This window comes from Neophocaena asiaeorientalis, unplaced genomic scaffold, assembly GCF_003031525.2.
Source record: "Neophocaena asiaeorientalis asiaeorientalis breed wild unplaced genomic scaffold, Neophocaena_asiaeorientalis_V1.1 scaffold533, whole genome shotgun sequence".
Taxonomy (NCBI): domain Eukaryota; kingdom Metazoa; phylum Chordata; class Mammalia; order Artiodactyla; family Phocoenidae; genus Neophocaena; species Neophocaena asiaeorientalis.
The window spans coordinates 551,511-573,420 of NW_020172671.1; the positions used below are offsets into that span (position 1 = coordinate 551,511).

The 21,910-nt window shown below is 33.5% G+C and overlaps 1 protein-coding gene across 2 annotated transcripts in view; it reads left to right on the forward strand.

Moving 5' to 3' along the window:
• The window catches only part of CSMD3 (CUB and Sushi multiple domains 3), a 1,062,125-nt gene that overhangs the window by 320,963 nt on the left and 719,252 nt on the right, over positions 1-21,910 (forward strand). For both annotated transcript variants that reach the window (XM_024739588.1, XM_024739590.1), the window contains exon 6: positions 20,278-20,390. In XM_024739588.1, the coding sequence (XP_024595356.1) occupies positions 20,278-20,390 (113 nt within the window). The remainder of the gene's footprint in view (positions 1-20,277; positions 20,391-21,910) is intronic.

Sequence of the window (21,910 nt, forward strand, 5' to 3'; positions counted from 1 at the left end):
AAGAGGACCAAGTGATAGCTGCACATGTGGTAGGTCCCTTTAAGACAGAAACCCTGAATTGAGGAAACCTGAATCTTTTATACTGAACAGTAAGAATTGCCTGTCCATTCCTCTGGAGTAAGATGCTATCTCTGTCTTTCAAGGACTGTGTGATGAAACCTACCCTTTGCTCCACTTAACTGAATTGTGAGGCTGTTTGTGATTTAAAAATCCTTGAAAAGATAGATTGGGAAGAAGGAAGTCAATGAATCTACTTATAAGGTGTGAAGAAATGAGGGAGACTCATGAATTGGCTCTCAACAGAAACAACCAAATGTAAATCTCTAAGAGATTAGATAGTATGTTGTGTTTTTATCTTGCTTTTTATACACATGTGAGTAGAAAGTGAGAAACAATTCTATGTTTACCATTAGAAATATTGTTAAAAATGAAAAAATTATTAGAGAAGTGCAAATCAAAACTATAATGAGATATCACTTGACACCAGTCAGAATAGCCATCATGAAAATGTCTAAATAATAAGTGCTGGAGAGGGTGTGGAGAAAAGGGAACTCTCCTACACTGTTGGTGGGAACATAAATTGGCACAGCCACTATGGAGAACAGTGTGGAACTTCCTTAAAAAAACTAAAACTAAAGTCTCTACCATTTGATCCAGCAATCCCAGTCCTGGGCATATATCTGGAAAAGACAAAACTCTAATTCAAAAAGATATATGCACCCCAGTGTTCATAGAAGTACTATTTACGATAGCCAAGACATGGAAGAAACCTTAAATATCCATTGACAGATGAATGGATAAAGAAGATGTGGTATATATATGTATATGTGTGTGTATGTATACCTACACACACACACACACACACACACACACACACACACACACAATGAAATATTACTCAGCCATAATAGAGAATGAAATAATGCCATTTGCAGCAATGTGGATGGACCTAGAGATTATCATACTAAGAGAAGTCAGACAAAGACAAATGTCATATGATATCACTTATATGTAGAATCTAAAAAAGTGATACAAGTGAACTTATTTACAAAACAGAACTAGATTCACCAACGTAGAAAACAAACTTATAGTTACTAAAGTGGAAAGATAAGGGAGGGATAAATTGAGAGTTTGGGATTAACAGATATAAACTGCTATATATAAAGTAGATAAACAACAAGGACCTACTGTATAGCACAGAGAACTATATTTAATATTTTGTGATAACCTTTAATGGAAAAGAATCTGGAAAAGGATACATGTATTTATGGAGATTCAGATATATATATGAATCAATTTGCTGTATACCTGAAACTAGCACAACATTGTAAATCAGCTATACTTCAGTTCAAAAATACCAGCATGGTACTGGTAGAAAAACATACATAAATCAATGGAACAGAATTAAGAGCCAAGAAATAAACCCATGCATATATGGACAACTAGTATTCAAAAGCGTAGCAAAGAATATACAAGGAGAAAGGATAGTCTGTTTAATTAGATGGTGTTAAGGAAACTGAACTGCCACACGCAGCAAAATGAAACTAGACCACTCTTTCAAACCACAAAAATCAACTCAAAATGGATTAAAAACTTGAATGTTAAGACCTGAAATCATAAAACTCCTAGAATAAAACATAGGCGGTATGTTATTTGACACCAGTCTTAGTAATATCTTTCTAGATATGACTCCTCAGGCAAGAAAAACAAATGCAAAATGAACAAATAAGACTACATCATCTAAAAAGCTTCTGTGGGAGTTCCCTGCTGGTACAGTGGTTAGGACTCTGAGCTTTCACTGCTGAGGGCTCAGGTTAAATCCCTGGTTGGGGAGCTAAGATCCTACAAGCTGCATGGCATGGCCAAAAAAAAAAAAGCTTCTACACAGCAAAGGAAACCATCAACAAACAAAAAGACAACATAATGGGAGAAGATATTTGCAAATGTTATATCCAATAAGGGGTTATTATCCAAAATATATAAAGAACTCACACAACTCAACAACAGAAATATGAATCACCTGATTAAAACTGTACAGAGGAACTGAATAGACATTTTTCAAAGAACACATATAGATGGGCAACAGACACATGAAAAGATGTTCAACATCACTAATTATTTGGGAAATGCAAATCAAGACAACAATGAGATAATACCTCCTATCTGTTAGAGTGGCTAATTATCAAAAAGGCAAGAGATAACAAATGTTGGCAAGGATTTGGAGAAAAGGTAACCCTCATAACCTGTTGGTGGGAATGTAAATTGGTGCAGCCACTATGTAAACATTCTGGAGGTCCCCCCAAAAATTAAGAATAGAGCTATCATATGATCCAGCTATTCTCCTTCTGGGTATATATCCAAAGAATATGAAAACACTAAATTGAAAAGATACATGCACCCCTATGTTCATCCAGTAATTATTTACAATAGCCAAGATATGGAAACAACCTAAGTACCCGCTGACAGATAAATGGATAAAGGAGATGTGGTATTTATATATAGTGAAATACTACTCAGCCATAAAAAGATGAAATCTTGTCATTGGCCACAACATGGGTGGAGCTTGAGAGTATTATGCTAAGTGAAGTAAATTAGAATGAGAAAGACAAAAATAGTATGACTTCAGTCATATGTTGACTATAAAAAAACAAAGTAGAGGAACGAACCAAATGAAAACAAACATGTAGGTACGGAGAATTGAGTAGTGGTTACCAGAGGAGAAGAGGTGAGGATAGGGCAAAATGAGTAAAGTCAATCAACTGTGCGATGATGGATGGAAACTAAATTGTTGGTGGAGAGCATGCTGTGTTATATAGAAGTAGAACTGTAATGTTATACACATGAAACTTATATAGTGTTAGAAACCAGTATTCAATAAAAATGGTAAAGTAAAATAAGAAAAAAATATTTTAAATCTTTAATGTAGAGTTGTGTAAGAATGTGAATCCAGTTAGAACTTTAGCTTTGTTTTCCACATTTGCAGAGATATGGGGAATGAAGTAGATTAATAAAAAACTGTGAGAAGAGACCAAATGAATGAATCTGAATGTGGTTAAACATATTGATTTAGAAAAATATGAAAGAAATATTGACTTAGTGACTATCTTTGTAAAAATATATTAAAGTCAGTTACATTCAAAAGAATAAACATTATCTCTAAAGAGCTAAGAACTAAGACAGAGAAGAAAAATAATTTGGTTAAATTTAAGAAAATGTTCCATATATTGTAAGTGGTTGAATAGTAAAAAATCATTAAACAGAGGTATTTATTTCTATATATGATTATTATAAAAATAGGTATATATGTAAACAATAACACTAACATAAAAATTTATTTTTCTTATGTACCTAATATCTGATTTTACTAATATCTGATTTAGAGTTTTATCTGCATTTTAAATCTAATTTTCAAAGTTATTCTTCATTCATTTTAACTTTTATTTTCTTGCTTTTAATGTTTGACAGTGGTTTAATCTGCTTATTATTATTCATACAATTGTATTATAGTTAGCCTATTCTTTCTTTTAAAATTTTCCTTTTTATAATGGCAGCAATGTATGGACAGCCCACTCACCCCAGTGGTTTTTTTTTTTTTTTTTTTTTGCGGTACGCGGGCCTCTCACTGTTGTGGCCTCTCCCGTTGCGGAGCAACAGGCTCCGGACGCGCAGGCTCAGTGGCCATGGCTCACGGGCCCAGCCGCTCCGCGGCATGTGGGATCCTCCCACACCGGGGCACGAACCCGTGTCCCCTGCATCGGCAGGCGGACTCTCAACCACTGCGCCACCAGGGAAGCCCACCCCAGTGGTTTTTGTAGTAATTTCTCAAGCTTCTTTAAGATTTTCGAACAATTCTAATGTTGTATCTTTAAAAAATTACTGGAATATTAGATAGATTCGAAGAGTTTGTTGGTTTATTTCACCTGCTACCTGTTAACGTATGATGAGCTATTTCCACAAAAGTTCATGATTAAACTTTGAATAGTTTTCTGCTCAAACAGAATGCCTTCAAATTGCCTATTTTGACTAATATATTTATACTTTAAAATAAGTACGACCTTCACACACACACATATACACATGCATGCACACACATATTTCTCTTTCTCTCCTAGATTATCATTTGTTTATGTATACATTCAGGGGAAGAATATATGTATATGTTCATTTATTGATTATCCACCTTTTGTCAAACACTAGGCATACATGCTAGCAATGTTTAGTAAAAGATAACACAATTTCTGACCATATGGAGAGTGGTTTACATGTATTATTTCAGTATACTAAAGAGTTCAACATTTAAGTAAATAAATGTACTTTCAGCAACAATGAATTTAAATAAAATCCTTAGACTCAGATGTAAATAGCTACTGATTTGAGGGCCATCTGTGCAAATAGGCCATCTGTCACATTATAGGAGAAAAAGCCCAATAGACTTTGAAAAGGGCTAAGGCCTTGCTGAACCTTCTGGCCAATATTCCTGAGAGAGGCATGGGGTAGTAGTTTTAAGTGCTGAAGTTTTGGAAAATGACAGGCCTAGATTCAAGCCCTGTTTTACTAATTATTAGCCATGTGTCTTTGAATAGTTAGTTAACCTATTTAAGTTTTTCTTCATCCGAAAAGGAATGGTCATAGAATTTTTCTACTTGATTTAAGTGAAAACTGTAAAAGGCACTTGACTGTCTAAACTAGGACATGTGCTTCTAAATTCATTATGGGACATCTTCCCTATCTTCATGATTGTAAGAGAGTATCCTTCTGCTTTGTTGGCGCATTATTGATAGACAAGAATAAGGTAACCAGGGGTAGTAACAGACTAGAGTTGTAGAATTCCATTTTAGAGTAGGGACAGTGACTTCCATTTAGACTGGATCATTACTGAAAAATCTGGATACTGAGAGAACGTGAGGATTAAAGGGATCTAGAAAATTTCACTTATTCATCTTTCCCAGGTAAACTATTGGAGCACAAGAAGATAACCAATGCTGGAATTCTCTTTTTCCTTCCTTGCCATTTCAAGAGGAAGCAAAAACCAATCTTGGATTATTAGAAAATAAAAAAATGTTCCTTTAGGATTCAGGCCTTAACATTGACTGACCCAAATTGAGGCTGTTCTCTTCCATTAGAAATAAAGAAAATGGCATTAATTTCCTCCCCACCCATACCTAATTTATTATGGGATAGTATATCAGCATTACAAAGAAGCATTTTCCTTAGTCCTGACCTGTGAGAATTTAAACCAACAGCTATTCATTTCTTCAGAGATAGTTCATGATTTTTAGATGACCCTTGTCAACAGATTCTTTTCTTATACCACAATTTAGTCCTCTACATTAGAATCAGGAATGAAGACAGATTCTGGTTTATCCTTCCATATAACATATGTGATTGATGTTTGTGAGGCTTGTTTTCTCAGATTTATAGTAGGAATATAAGTCCAAACAAGGTATACTATAGATTCTTCTCTGATATAGTGAAAGCTAGAATCCAAGGCACAGTTGATTTAAAAGGCTGAAAGAGGGGGAGGGATGAATTAGGAGTTTGGGATTGACAGATACACACTCCTTTATATAAAATTGATAAAAAAGACCAACTGTATAGCACAGGGAACTATATTCAATATATTGTAATAAGCTGTAATGGAAAAGAATCTGAAAATGAATATATATATATATATATATGTGTGTGTGTGTGTCTGTGTGTGTGTGTTTAACAGAAACACTTTGCTGTACACCTGAAACTGACACGACATTGAAAATCAACTATACTTCAATTAATTTTTTTAAAGTCTGAAATTAAATAAATGCCTTGGAAAGAATTCTGTCACTCCAACTAAAATTTTCCCTTTCTGATTGGCCAAACACACCTTTAATCTTATCTGTGTTTTAGATAGCATATCGCATCTGTTATTTTCGTTTTTTTAAACTGAAGTTCTCTACCACAGTCCCCTCCTCACTCTTTACTTTATCCCTCCACAACAAACTATATATAGGGCCTAGACCTAATACTTAAAATCACTTTTTCCCTCTAAGATATATGCTAAAACCTTTAAAATCCTCACAACAATCTTGAAATTCCTGTAAATTTTGTGGATGAAGAACCTGAAGCTTGTAATAGTAATTGCCCTGTCCGTTTCACCCAGCTAGTAATCTCCAGGGCTGAGATACGAAACCTGGTTTTAACCCCCATATCACATTGCTGAAAATGAGTGTCATTTCTTCCCTAATTCATTGCATGTCTTGGACTTTCATCCCAATATACTGTAAAATAAACAGGTAAAATTTAGACTTGGCTATTCTACTGCTGATCATTACTCTATAACACAAAATACAGAGCAAGATGATTTGCTTTTGCCTGGGCTTTTGGTCTTCAGACAAGAAAGAACAGAACAAAAGTCTCCATGCTTTCTAAATTTGCACATCTATCAGGAAAAAAACAATTGAGTATTCATTGCCAATATCTGTTTGTTTGCTTATTTGTTTATTCATTTACAAAGTATATATACAAATATTTAATGTATTATTATATATAATATACAGCAACATAGTATATATTATAAAATGTAACCATAATATAATATAGAGTATTGACTACATAATAGATACCAATACTAATAAATCATACGCATTTCACACCTGATATGGAGACTACTGATTCTACATTTTATGAACTTAATTCATAACTTCAGCTACTCATGCTGTAATATATCCTAACTCTTCGTGACATCATAATGGAGTGTTTTATAGAAACCAGATAAAGTAATAACAGGCTATTTCTGTCCCTCATCCCATGTCTCTTATTTGGACTTTAATGACATGAAACAGCTTTTTGATGTACTTGGAACTTAAAATAGCAAGATACATTTTTTCTAGATAGTTTTATGGTTTTATTGTTACAAACTAAGGGTGACCTAAGAAACAACATATCCAGCTACTTTTTATTGCCAAATAAAATAGCTTATTAAAATCTAAACAAGCCCAAAGCACTATGTTTGGCATATATTTACAGATACCTAATTAATTTATATCCAAAAACTTTAGATCACCAATTATATATTTGTGTATTTTTCACTAATTTATTGTGGAAGATACAGCAGGAAATCACATAGCTTAGAAATAATCATTGTATGGATAATTTATTAAACATAGTGAGCTGTACTACTTTAAAAAGCATCCAAGCTGAACTTATGGTGGCTCTGCTCTATGGTACATAATTTTGTCATGTCGAACATTTCGTCTGTATAATAGAGTACATCCAGAATATTTTGTAGACTTGCAGAGGTGGGATGGCCTTAGTGATAAGCTACTAAACTTCCTCTTCCAAAATAAAGGAAAAAAATTACTAATCTGTGAAGTGTTCCAATTCCATGCTAACCAAGCTAGTAACCTCCTGTCACTGAATATGGTTGTGAAGAGATGTGCAAATTCTCTCAAGCTGGACCAGGGGCTCCAGCTCACCTGAGGATGACTTTATCTTGTTCATTTATTAAATACCCTTTACTAGTTTCCTTGATAACTTAGTTTTATCCTGTGGTATTATTGATAAGAGTATCATAGACTTTTGAAGAGTAAGGTAGGGCTTAAGTAATTCAATTAAAAAGAAACATATCTTTTTGAAGAATCTCAAGTTCTGTGTAACTTGTTTATTATTTCCTTATGGGGTGCTTGCTCTGTAAACATGTTAAGTAGATTATACATTAAGCAAAGTGAAACAAAAAAGAACAAAACAATTTATACATATTTTTTAGAAAAATGAAAAAAATGGGAACTTGTTGATGCATACTAATTGTATTCATAGATTTATTTTAAATTTAATCCACCATTTCAAGGACTAAGTAATTATCTAAGCTACTTAACAGTGTTTGAGATTGAAGACAAAGCAAATGGTATAATGTAAAACTATGGAAGTGATTTTAAAATATACTGAATATAATAAGCCTCTACCATTGTAGTTATAATGAATAATATCATTTAAGCAATGAATTTAGGTAAGTCCTTTAATATATTACAACATATAACAGTACTTAACAGCCTACTAATATACCATTTTAACTAATACTTATTACAATATTACATTTAAAAGTCTATAAACATAAATTAGACCTAAAGGAAGTAGGATATCTTCAACTGAACAAACTCAGTGGAAGAATGGTGGGTTTGTAAGCAATTCTTTCTACAAATAGGTGAAAATGCTGTGACATGGATCAGTAGTTTGCAGACTGATTTATTGAGAACAGCCGGTGGCTAACAACCAAACTTATAAGATGGTGTCCCTGAACAGCATGCTTGTTTTCTAGGTCAGGGTTTTGATTTTCAAAGGAAACCAAGTGTATAAATAGTGAGCCAGACATGGATTGAGTTGCACTTTTATCACCAAATTAAATCTGACAATGCAGAAAACAAAACGTGTTAAATATAGAGCATGGTATTTTTAGTATAAAATGTAACATGTATTTTAAATCAGTAGAATTTTCAAATGAATATCCATGAAGTGAAGATATGCTTTAACTAAATAACTTATAGTGTCACAGCAATGACAACATCAGTTGGATAAAAAGTATGATGGAAGAAGGCAGAATATTCTATCCTTATTGTACAAATTCAAAGGATTTTAGAAAATCTGAATTCTAATCTCAATTTATCACTGTAGGGTATATAGCTTTGTTTTCATTTGTCTTTTTCTAGTCAGATTTATGTAAACAGTCAAAATTATTACTCAAATTATTTCTTACTTGTAAGTTGGCCTTTAACAATATGACAATCAGAAGCCACTAAATCTGTAATAAAGTATACCTCCTTTCATATATATGTATGTAAACCACCTCCAAAAGCAGAAAATACTTTTGTGTAGCTTCAGTTGAATTCAGTGAATACAACTTTGTAAAACAAATTCACAGACCATAGGTTTGGGAATTAGTGTGAATATGTATATATGTTTCTTGAAGAAATATCAGTGAATAAACAGTGAAAATTATTTGTATGAAAACAATTTGGATGCTTTGGGACAACTTAATAAGGATGGATCACTGAAAATTTCTATAAACTGAGTATGGACAAGATACCTTTAAAGGTAGGAATACAATAACTGAAAATAGTTAAAAGTAGAAAACAATAGAAAAATAGTAGAAATAATAATATTAAAGAGAAGCATTTAAAACTGAGATTGTTTAATAGGTGTATTTAATTATTATTCAATTTTAAATAAATTGGAATGGTAAGAAATTGTATATCATGAATTATGTATAAAGAATACATAAGGAATTAATTACAATTATAATTATTAGATATCTACTTAAAGGGAAAATTCTTGGGTTTATATCAGAAGATCAGTGAATGAGTATACATCTACATATCTTAAGATAAAGTATTTAAAATTTTTGTTGATCCTTTTACAGAGTATTTGATACCCTGCTCACTAACTTTTCATTCACGTGTCCCAATGATATTGAATAAATGTGCTTCCACTATAAAACATGAACATAATTCTAGAGCTATAAATTCTAGAGCTATAGGAATCAAATATCAAAAATACATGGGGAACTAAACCAGCTGTTAAAAATTAAAAGAACTTGATGAGAAAAGTCCATTTGAAATGTGTGAACAGTTAATTCCATCTATTTCCCGTCAGTTACAAAATACAGGAAAATATGTTTGTTTTTTTTGTCTCAGCCTCATATTTCCTTTCCTCCTGTAATTCCACGTCATGTTCCTAGGACTTAACTCGCAAACTCACAAATTTGCTCTGCGTTGTGATTCAAACAGTTATTGTGGATGACTTTAGTATCCATGTGGATGATGGTCCCTCTAACACTACAGTACAGTCTGTTTGACACTAAAGTTCATCCTGTACATAAAGCTGATGCAGAAACCTCTGAAGTAAGGAAGGTTTTTCAGGGATACCTTCCAAAGCACAAGAATAGTGAGCATGGGACTCTAAACATTAGAGAGCAGGGAAATATGAGACCATAAAGGAACTGAGGAGAAGCTGACAGAGAGTTAAAAAGAAATAACAGTTATGGCCTTATGGAAGAGAAGAGAAGGAGATGTTTTCCACGGGGCCAACTGCACATTTTCTACATTATAATTTGGTACAACCTCCTTTTCTTCCATTTCCATTTTTTTTAAAACAAATATAATGATGTTTCTTTATAATACGTAGTACTTCTTTTAAATACATGAATACCATAGCTTAAAATCAAAGATTTTAAATAGGCACAAATAGGTGGGAGAAGTATCACAATTTTTTCTATGGTTTAATTGTATTTTGTCACAAATTAAGTAAGCTCAGGTTTATGGTATTCTGTTCCAAGGACCTGCAGCCCTCAGAGTCCCACATAAATCTTGGCAAGAAAACAAGGCCCTGTAGTCTTTAGAACCAACTGCTAGGTTAATTATCCTTAATTAACTTGTATATCTTATTAAAAGCAAAAAAGTATTACACTGAACTCTATCTTATGCTGAGTCCCTAGCTGCTTCCGAGAAATGGATTCTGCTTTCCTCTGCAGTTCAAGTAGAAAGTTCCTGTTTCTGTTTCCAACTCAAATGTTGCCAGTAGAAACCTGGAAGCAAAGGTGATAGCCCATGTCTAAATCCCTGTCTCTCTTTCTTCTTTGTTCTCTGTAAATCAGACTTTTTAAAGAATAACTGGTGTTTCCAAAGTGATTCATGGTTCTGAAACTCAAGTTAGCAAGTAATACCTTCATCTTCCATATAGCTACAGTCTCAGGTTCTTTTAAACGTTTCAGCCAATAGCCACTTTTAGAATTTAGTAAGCGACAAAGGAATTTCAAATACAATTTTAAGTAGTAGTTTTCTTTTAGTGAATCAGTAGTTAGCAAAAATATCAGCAGGGAAAATTTTATCTAATTTATATGTAAGCATTTATTGTCCTGAAACAAAGGCAGTATCTAAAAAGTAGGAGGGGAAATGGGTAGACTGAAGACTGTGGAAGTAGGATGCAATAATTGAAGGACAGCTGTTATCAGGGCACTATGATTAGACAGTTACATATGAAGGCCAAATCAGAAATAAATCTTTCCATTTTCCAAGTGCTAGATTTATGTCTCAAAACATAAATCTAATAGACTTTGTTTCATGCAGTGATGGGAATGTAAATTTTGGCTTATATAATCTGACAGAATAAAATCATCTAATCTGCTTTGAGTTGCCTAGAGAGATGGACCTTTGTGCTTTTATTGTTAATTTCTAAACTGTTTAGATTTTTAACCATTGTGAATGTCTCTGGGGATCATGAGTAGACTCTGTGCTATGTATTGTAAAACATTAATGTTGCCCTGTGTAATTTCTTGAATAAATTTGCTAATTTCCAGGTGATTATAACCCTGCTTACCTTTCACTATGCTAGCTATAATGTAATTTGTTAGTTATTAATCTGGAATACTTATAAATCATTTATTGAAGTTTATATTATCTCCAATATGCTTTTCTTAAACTTTGAGTGTGTAGAATTTTTTTGTAGGTGGTATTGAATTTTTAAATTAAAAACCCACCATAGAGCAAAAGTATAATTTTGGCTCATTCAGCATTTTCAAATAAGTGAAGCCATGAGAAGATACTGGATTACAGGTATCAGTAGGGAAGCTTCTTCTTTAGATTTATAAAATAATTTTAATTAAAGTAGAAAGAGTACTTAAGGGAATATTTGACTATAAAATTATAATATAAATATTTCCATGGTTTTTTTTTTTATTCAGCTCAGCATCTTTAAGCATATCATTTTAGTAGTGCATGTTTTGTTTTGTTTTGTTTTGTTTTGTTGTGGTACGCGGGCCTCTCACTGCTGTGGCCTCTCCCGTTGCGGAGCACAGTTTCCGTACGCGCAGGCTCAGCGGCCATGGCTCACGGGCCCAGCCACTCTGCGGCATGTGAGATCTTCCCGGACCGGGGCACAAACCCGTGTCCCCTGAATCGGCAGGCAGACTCTCAACCACTGTGCCACCAGGGAAGCCCAGTAGTGCATGTTTTTAACATAGGGATTGGAATGGAAACAGATGAATTGACATATTCCAGATCATATATCAGTATTAGACAAACTGAACTTAAGGGATTTATTTCCAATATTTCTCTCTGTTATCCTGGATTAGAGTTTAAGTTTTTTCCTTGTTGGTTTGAAAGAAAAAAACACAGACTGATGAACATTTTAATATGTTACACAAAATGTTTTACAAACATAATAATTGAATTTTATTTAAAGTATAGCTATTTCATTAAATTTTTAAGTGGAAATATTTAAAGCTCAGGCGATATTCTAATGGAACACAGAATACCTGATGTTCTAAACTGGCTAATATTCAGAGGGAAGTAGTTTACTAATTAAAAATAACAATAAAAACAAAATTAGATCATGATTTTCAAGTTTTCCTGATAAAAAGTCATGAAATTTATTTAAAAAAAGGTTGTGTACCCAATAATGTGAATTTTCAATGGAATTTTAATATTTTAATTAAAATATTTCCAAATCAATAAGTATTCATTTTACCAAGAACAGTCAGTTCAATTTAAAGAAATCCCTATCAACTCATTAAAATAATCCCCTTAACAGGTAAACATGGCTGAGATTTTTCTTTAGTGATTCCATAATAGGAAAATCAAAATGTTTGAAGATGTGTTGACAAAATGCATATTACTATTTAGTTCATTACTTCAGCTATCAAACAAAATGAGCAGTTTTATTAAAAAAAAAAAGTTTCACATCCTAGATACTCAGCCTTGGAGTACTTAATTCTGTTCACTCCTCTGCATCTAAGAGCAGTAGTTTTGAAGTAGTTATTATATAGGTATGTAGGAGGATACAATTTTTAAAAACTTTCTATTTTAGTTATGAAATATTGGATTCTTGGTTGTCATACATATTTTTTTTCATCTTTATTAACATTACTTATAACTGAAAATTCTCTTATGGCTATTTCTAATGAAATTATTTACTGATAACTTCATTGTGTCTTTTCTAATTTATTATTTGAGTAATAGTACATGATAATCTATGGCCAAAATTATAGTTCCATAAATATTTATGAATTCTTACAGATCCATGTTCTGGTAACTTTTAGATTATAGAGAATCTTACTTTGTTGTCACAGAATGCCTGATGGACGTACATATTTTTGACTGAAACAGAAGACCTAAATTTTCTTTTTAAAGTATAAATTGATGTTAAAGTTTCTATTCAATTGAATTTTAAGAAATTCATTTAAATTGGATTCTATACTACTCTACAGTTCTAAGGTAGATTGGTGATCAAGATAGACAAGGTCTCTGCTTGCATGGATCTGATACTCTAAAGGAAGGGCTTCTGAAATTACTAAATTAGTAAATAAAAGAACCAGCTCAAAAACTGAAAAAAATGTGAATATTAAGGTAGCATCATGTGCTAGAGTGGGGAGGGCCTGATATGGATCAACCTAGTACAGTCATATGAGGAATAAACTCTTGATTGAATACTGAAAGATGAGGTTAGGTAACCAGAGGACCATCTGGAGAAATGGCATTCAAAACTTAGCAAATGTTAAGTGCAAAGGCCTTGTGGTGGCAAAGAATTTCCCATGTTTAAGGAAAAAGAAATGTCAGTGTGGCTAGAACGTACTAAAGGTAAAGTTGCTTTGTGTGAGATGAGCGAGGAGGGTGGACAAGGACCGGAATTTCCAGGCTTCCTGAGGCCTGGGTAAAGAGTCCAAATTTAATTCAAGTTTAATGAAAAGTTAAGCATGGCAGTAATAAGTAGGTTGGAAAAAGAACAGTTTGGCTACTGGATAAGGAACAGTTTGTAGGAATGCTCAGTAGAATCAAAAGAAGACCCTACTGCAGGGTCTATGTGAGACCATGGGGACCTGGCTATTATGATAAAAGCAGCAGTAAAAATAATGAACAAATTTAAGATGGATTTTAGAGGCAGAAGAAGTCTTGCAAATGGATTGGGCTTCTGGGAGTGAGGAGAATAGAGAATTAAAAGATGACACTTAAATGTTTGAGCAACTCGTGTGTTGGTGCCATTTGACGAATACTGAAGTATATTCGAGTATTGAAGAATAGAGGAAAAACATACTTGTGAAGGGGACATCAAAAATTCTGATTTAGACTTTAAGTTTGAGACACCTATTTGAAACCCAAGTGGGGATACTGAGTAGAAAATTTGGATATATTAGGTAGCATTGAAAAACAAGCAGCACAGCAAAGTGGCCGAGCCAAGCAGTGGAGAGTTGTACGCTACCATGTGTCTGGCAGGCAGAACGCCTGGCAGCCAAACCTCATTCCCGTGAGAGTCGGAGAAGAGTCGCAGCTGTCAGGATGAGTCCTGGAAACTGGTCTAGTTCTATGCTGCCTCCGTGGCTCGCGGTGTGAAGAAGAAGAAAGAAAAACAGGCTCAAGATAGAGCCACTAGCCCCCAGGACAGCAAACCAAGACTGAATTGCAGTTTCAGCCTGTCTCAAGAACAGAATTTCTGGAATTGCTTATCAACACTTAGAGAGATTATTTTCCATTATAGGTTATTAAAAGATATTGAATGTAGTTCCCTGTGCTATACACCGTGTGGCTGACAGGGTCTTGGTGCTCTGGCCAGGTGTCAGGCCTGAGCCTCTGAGGTGGGAGAGCCGAGTGCAGGATATTGTTCCACCAGAGAGCTCCCTGCTCCTCATAATATCAAATGGCGAAAGCCCTCCCAGCGACCTCCATCTCAATGCTAACACCCAGCTCAACTCAACGAGCAGAAGTTTTAATTTAATAATATCCACCCTGTCAACCCTGACTACTTAATATACCTGAATAGTAGTTTATGCATACAAATGCATAAACACACATCCCTAAAATGTCAAAGAAAATGTGGTTATAATGAATCCATCTGCAACCTATTTCAACAGAATTAGAAATGAAAAAGGAGAGGTAACAACTGACACTGAAGAAATACAAAGGATCATGAGAGATTACTACAAGAAACTATATGCCAATAAAATGGACAACCTGGAAGAAATGGACAAGTTCTTAGAAAAACACAATGTTCCAAGACTGAACCAGGAAGAAATGGAAAGTATGAATAGACTAATCACAAGTACTGAAATTGAAACTGTTATTAAAAAACTCCCAACAAACAGAAGTCTAGGACCAGATGGCTTCACAGGCAAATTCTATCAAACATTTAGAGAATAGCTAACACCTGTCCTTCTCAAACTCTTCCAAAATATAGCAGAGGGAGGAACACTCCCAAACTCATTCTGTGAGGCCACCAAGTATGCTGATACCAAAATCAAAGATGTCACAAAAACAGAAAACTACAGGTCTTATCACTGATGAACGTAGATGCAAAAATCCTCAACAAAATGATAGCAAACAGAATCCAACAGCACATTAAAAGGATCAGATACCATGATCAAGTGGGTTTTATCCCAGGAATGCAAAGATTCCTCAATATACGCAAATCAGTCAATGTGATACACCATATTAACAAACTGAACAATAAAAAACATTTGATAATCTCAATAGATGCAGAAAAAGCTTTTGACAAAATTCAACACCTGTTTATGATAAAAACCCTGCAGAAAGTAGGCATAGAGGGAACTACGTCAACATAATAAAGGCCATATATGACAGACCCACAGCCAACATCATTCTCAATGGTGAAAAACTGAAACTATTTCCACTAAGATCAGGAACAAGACAAGGTTGCCCACTCTCACCACTATTTTTCAACATAGTTTTGGAAGTTGTAACCACAGCAATCAAAGAAGAAAAAGAAATAAAAGGAATCCAAATCAGTAAAGAAGTAAAGCTGTCACTCTTTGCAGATGACATGATACTACATGTAGAGAATCCTAAAGATGCTACCAGAAAACTACTAGAGCTAATCAATGAATTTGGTAAAGTAGCAGGATACAGAATTAATGCACAGAAATCTCTTGCATTCCTATACACTAATGATGAAAAATCTGAAAGAGAAATTAAGGAAACATTCCCATTTACCATTGCAGCAAAAAGAATAAAATACCTAGAAATAAACTTACCTAAGGATACAAAAGACCTATATGCAGAAAACTATAAGACACTGATAAAAGAAATTAAAGATGATACAAACAGATGGAGAGATATACCATGTTCTTGGATTAGAAGAATCAACATTGTGAAAATGACTATACTACCCAAAGGAATCTATAGATTCAATGCAATCCCTATCAAGCTACCAATGGCATTTTTCACAGAACTAGAACAAAAAATTTCACAATTTGTATGGTAACACAAAACACCCCGAATAGCCAAAGGAATCTTGAGAAAGCAAAACGGAGCTGGAGGAATCAGGCTCCCAGACGTCAAACTATACTACAAATCTACAGTAATCAAGACAGTATGGTACTGCCACAAAAACAGAAATATAGATCAATGGAACAGGATAGAAAACCCATAGATAAACCCATGCACATATGGTCATCTTAGATTTGATAAAGGAGGCAATAATATACAATGGAGAATAGAGAGCTTCTTCAAAAAGTGGTGCTGGGAAAACTGGACAGCTACATGTAAAAGAATGAAATTAGAACACTCCCTAACACCATACACAAAAGTAAACTCAAAATGGTTTAAAGACCTAAATGTAAGGCCAGGCACTAGAAAACTCTTAAGAGGAAAGCATAGGCAGAATACTCTATGACAGGAGTCAGGCAGGTGATTATTTGAAAAGTCATGGGTTTAGGTTTGGCTGTCTGTAGGTACTAAAGATGAGGTAAAACAGATCATTAGATTTGACTGATCTTAGGGAACTGGACAGATTGAAAAATAGATGTTAGAGCCACCAAAGATGACACCTGTTGTTACAAATGCTAATTTTGAGAAAGTTGAGAACCAAAGTCAACAGATGACAGCAATGAGTACCTGTCAAGAGAGTTATAAACCAAAAGTGTAAGTTCATAGTAGTTCTAGGGACTTTTGAAAAAAATGGTAAAGACCTCTGGTTCTCTCAGGATTCTTACACTTGATTTTTAAAAAAATCTTGTAAGGGTTATGATCATATTCTCTAAGGTACTATCTGTAAAAGAAAATGTTGCATTATTTTAAAATATCAATTTATTATTTAGTTACTATTTCTGTGGAAAATGATGTAAATAAAAATAAATTTAGCAAAGATTAATTATGGCCAGTTACACTGTATTATTTTCAGTATTCTATATTGAATATGCAGTGAAATTTTATATCATTGTTAATTTACAGTGTTCATTCAAATTTATTAATTACACAAAAGCCATGTCTTAAACTCCTTTTGGGTACAAATAACTGTTGTAGGATACAGATTTTTGACATTTATCATTATGATTATTTTCATTGATATAATTCTCCTAAAATCCAGTATAGTAATTTGTGACATATAATCATGAGTATGGCTATTTCGAGTGTAAAATAGAGAAGGTAATAGACCAATTGAAACCTCATTTCTAGACATTCTTTATCAGGTTACTCTTTTTTTTTTGGTACATCATTTGCTGCCTTCTGAAATTATCTCACTCATTTGTTTATGTTACCTTCTTTATTTGTAAGACCACAGATCTTGTATGTGTTGTTTACAATTATATTTCCAACCCTTAGCATCAGTGTTTGTCATATAGTAAGTGCTCAATTAATAATTGTTGAGTATACTTAATCTTTTCAGTACTAAGGGGTGATTCTCACTGGCTTTATACTAGAATGAATCCATATTGCCTACCTTCAAATGACCATAGTAATGTCATATAGGATTAACAGTGATTTATATTTACAAAATATCTCCTTTAGTATTTAAGAAATTAATTATCTCAATTAATTAGTTTAATGGAATCTTTCTAGTTGGCACATCTTAGTCCATTTCTCGTACCTCCTGATAACATGTGAAATGTGTTGCAGATATATGTAACTTCATTTACTAGATTGCTCCATAAGCCACAAAGTCATACTGTGTAAATCATGTTTAAATAGTGAGCAATACTAAGTTACCACAGTCAGGAAGGTCCGTGTGATTCCCTTATAACCAGTGAAGCTATTTTCATTCTCTGGTGGCAAATGAGTCTTTGGTGCACTTGCTTTCTATTTCTAGTTCAGTGTCTTGGCTTATCTACAGTTATGCTTCATGAGAATAAGCACTGAGGCTGTCAGGAATATCCTCTTAGTTCCACCTCTGTTAAATTGCCATTTTTGCTCCACCTAATGTACATTGTGTTTCCTAGCTGCTGCTTCTGTAACATCTTCAGTTCTATCTTTCTCAATTCCTGAAGGTGAATTCAGGTTAAAAACTATAGTTCCATAGTAGCTATTACTTGCTTTTACGACACTCTCTTACTCAAATTATCTTTGATGTTCCTGAGAAAGATGGAAAGTTTATCCTTTTCATTGTCTGTTTCGTCTTCTTTCCTCTCACACTTTTCGTGATGTCCTTGTTGTGTTGCTTCTCATCTGTTGGATTTTTTTATGGACCATTCTCCAAACTCTGTTCTTTAGTCTTTCACAACCATTCATGTATTATACTCTCATTACATTTAGAAATGTGTGCAGCCTGTCAGAAATAATTTAAACTTTTCCTAATGGATGTTTATGCTCATTGAATCGGGGAATTGAAGAGAATCAAATTGTAAATCAAAATCTGGCATAAAACATGCTACTATACTGCAAATATAATTGTACCAAATCCAAGTTTTGTTTTTTTTTTTTCATTGAATTGCTGTCTGAACCAAACCAACCAACAAGCAAACAAAAGTAAAGATAACCTGGATACTGCATTTTCTGAAAGTAATGAAGTAAATTTTTAAAACTTGAGTTTTAAAATTATACAGGTATGTTATATGTCTGTCTTTACTCAATTCAGATATGAAAAAAACAGCCGGCTTGACTAGCTTGACTAGTACAGTCACCCCTATGAAGAGAGGAAATAAGGCATTGATGGGGAAAAATTAAAGAAAATTCATTCCAAAGCTGGTGGAGAAATGAGAACTATACGGGATAGAACCCAACTTGTTCATGTTAGAATCCAAAAAAATTGGATTACACAGTAATGTTGCCAAGCCCATTCTATTCATTCATGGGCACAATGATAAAATAAATGTGAATTCATATTTTTATGCTATGGCAGGTGGTCATCTACTAAAAGTGATGGCTAGCTCCCAAATATCCTAGGAAAAGTGAGTTTTAGGAAATAAAGGAGGAGAATGTAGGACAAAGGGTTTTTGCATCACTGTGTCTACACCTGCTGATTACATGTGCAAGGATGGATATTCCAATCTCCCCTACCTGTCCCCTAGAATGAATGACTGCCAAGCACTGAGAGAAGAAATCACCTCCCCCAGCACACACATGTGCGCACGCACACACACACACACACACACCAGCTGTCTAGTTTGCCTTCCTATGAAGAAAAGTGTAAGCTTTGAAGAACGGGAAAGATATGTCATATACTGGTTATTAGGAAACCTTATTCTAAAACTGTCTTTCATGATGTAATAGTCTTTTGAGAGTATTTTACCTTGGCTTTATAACACACACCTAGTATTGAAATTGTTAGGTATGTAGGGGTGGTATTCCTTTGTTGAATTAAATCAGCAAAACTACTTTGCTGGAAATCTTCAAAAGATTAGAGAGCAAGAGAGTTATTTCATCTATTAATTGTGACCAGTATCTGGGGCATAGTTTAAAATTTTTGCTTTAAGGAGATTATGTAGTGCTACCTTTGTGACTAGATATGTGGTGACTATATATCCAAAGTACAGTCTGTTTTCTATCTATCAGTTGGAGCAGACCTCCAGAGCCTTATAGAAGTATGCATTATAATGAGAGCTAATCATTAAATGTACAGTATTGTGAAATTACATTAAAATAGTGCTTGTTCTATGAATTGAAATTGTGAAATCTTCCATTGAATGTGAAATGCTGAAAATATGTTAAATGGAAAAAGTATATCAATTGCTTTAAAGTCTTTCTGTTTTGTAACTATACTGTATTGATACATACATGTGTTATGCTGTGACCAGCACTGTCAGCTCTATTATTGTCTATTTTTGGAGAATCAAAATTATATGCAGTTTACAGTTGATTTTACTAATATATGCAAGCTGATTGGAATAGCTTATTTTGGAATTACACTATTCTATGATTGACTTCTCTATGCATAAAATAACTATTTCACTTGTGCTTAAAAAGTTAGCAAGGCAAAGTCATGAATATTGTATACAAGTAGACATTTTGGGGGGGTCTCAATTCAGTGAAAATGTTTACTACTTAAAAGCTTTTTAAATTTTTTTTGTTGTCTTCCGTAATTCAGGTTATCTGGAATGAATATACCACCACCAATTATCAGCAACAAAAACTGGCTCAGACTGCATTTTGTTACAGACAGCAATCACCGATACCGTGGATTTAGTGCTCCATATCAAGGTATATTTAATGAATACCTCTGCCTCTTTTGATGTGTAAAATGATTTTGATATACACAACTGCATTTTATCATAGAGGCAAAATATCTTTGGCATTACCCCATGGTAATTTGAATAAGCAAAAGTGGTCATTTTCTTGCTGAGGCAATATTGTGATCATAACTAAATTACAGTATAAAAGTTAGTTGAGATTTGTAGTACACTGTCCAGAATAAAGAATATTGTTAACCTCTAAAAGGTAATGTGTAACAGGTGTAATATTTACCTTTAATAAAGTGCTTCAGTAGTTGAACATACTACCTAAATATGTACCACAAAACACTGCAGAAAACTGCAGTTGTGAATAGGCTCTTCATCAATTGAAATCCATTTCCATATACAGTGTTTTTGCAAATGTTACTTTCATTAACTTTGTTAGTATTATTATCTACAGGTATAAGTTTTGAATAAGTGAGATATAGTATTTGATATTTTAACTTGAAAAAACTCTTTGTTTAGAATTTGATTATTATGAAGATGGAGTATTAATAAAAATGTAGGTTCTACAATGTTTAGTAATATTATGTGGGTTTGGTGCACTTATTCTCAGACTACTTGTGTTAATAATTCATTTCATTCTTAGCAGTATATTAGCTACTGTTCAGAGAATAGTGAATATTGCCACAGTTAAATATTTCCATTTATCTGGTTTTTTTCAGTGCTTTCCTTTTTAATAATCTTCAGCTGAAGCACTTTGTAAATTGAATATGATGACTTTAGGCAGCTTATAGTTAATACCTAAAATAGTATTAGACTACATATTGTTTTCTGGAATACAAATTTCAACAATTTATACTTTGGAGACCAGTAACCTTTCTACAGATGCCCTATCAATACGATTCTCACAGTAATAGCAACAGATTAATGTGATTGTATTTGTAATATTGTATTGGGTATCACTGTAATAAAAATTCCTAAGATTGTAACTTAGAAGTGAAGATTTTAGACAAAGTCCACTGTAGAAAAACCTATAATTTCTATTCGTAAAGTAGTTAATTCGAATGGAAACATGAATGCAAATTTGCTTTTAAAGCTATGCATTGTATTAACATCTGTCATGATAGAATATATTGTCTATCATATCTGTTACCATCATAAAACATTATATTTTAAAAGTAAAATGTTTATTAAGAAACTTATTTTCCTTTATTTTATTAAAAATAACTGTTTGGGCATAGTAACTCGAATCTTATCAGTTTCAACCAGTGTCACTTTTAAATTTGCAATTATATTTTACTGAGTTTCCATTTAAATTTCTAAAATTTTTGTGTAGTTCAGAAATAGGAATTTTTATTGAAAATAATTAGCTGTTGTAGAGCCTCTTTATCTCTGGGTTCACCCCTTTCCTTGTGGAGTTTTCCACTCACATAATTTTATGGCTCTGATTCCCTCTTCAATGAATTAAGGCAGATGGCATGGCAGAAATTCAAAAGACTATCATCTTTGACTCATGTGGTGATCCTTTCTGTTTGATTCATGGAA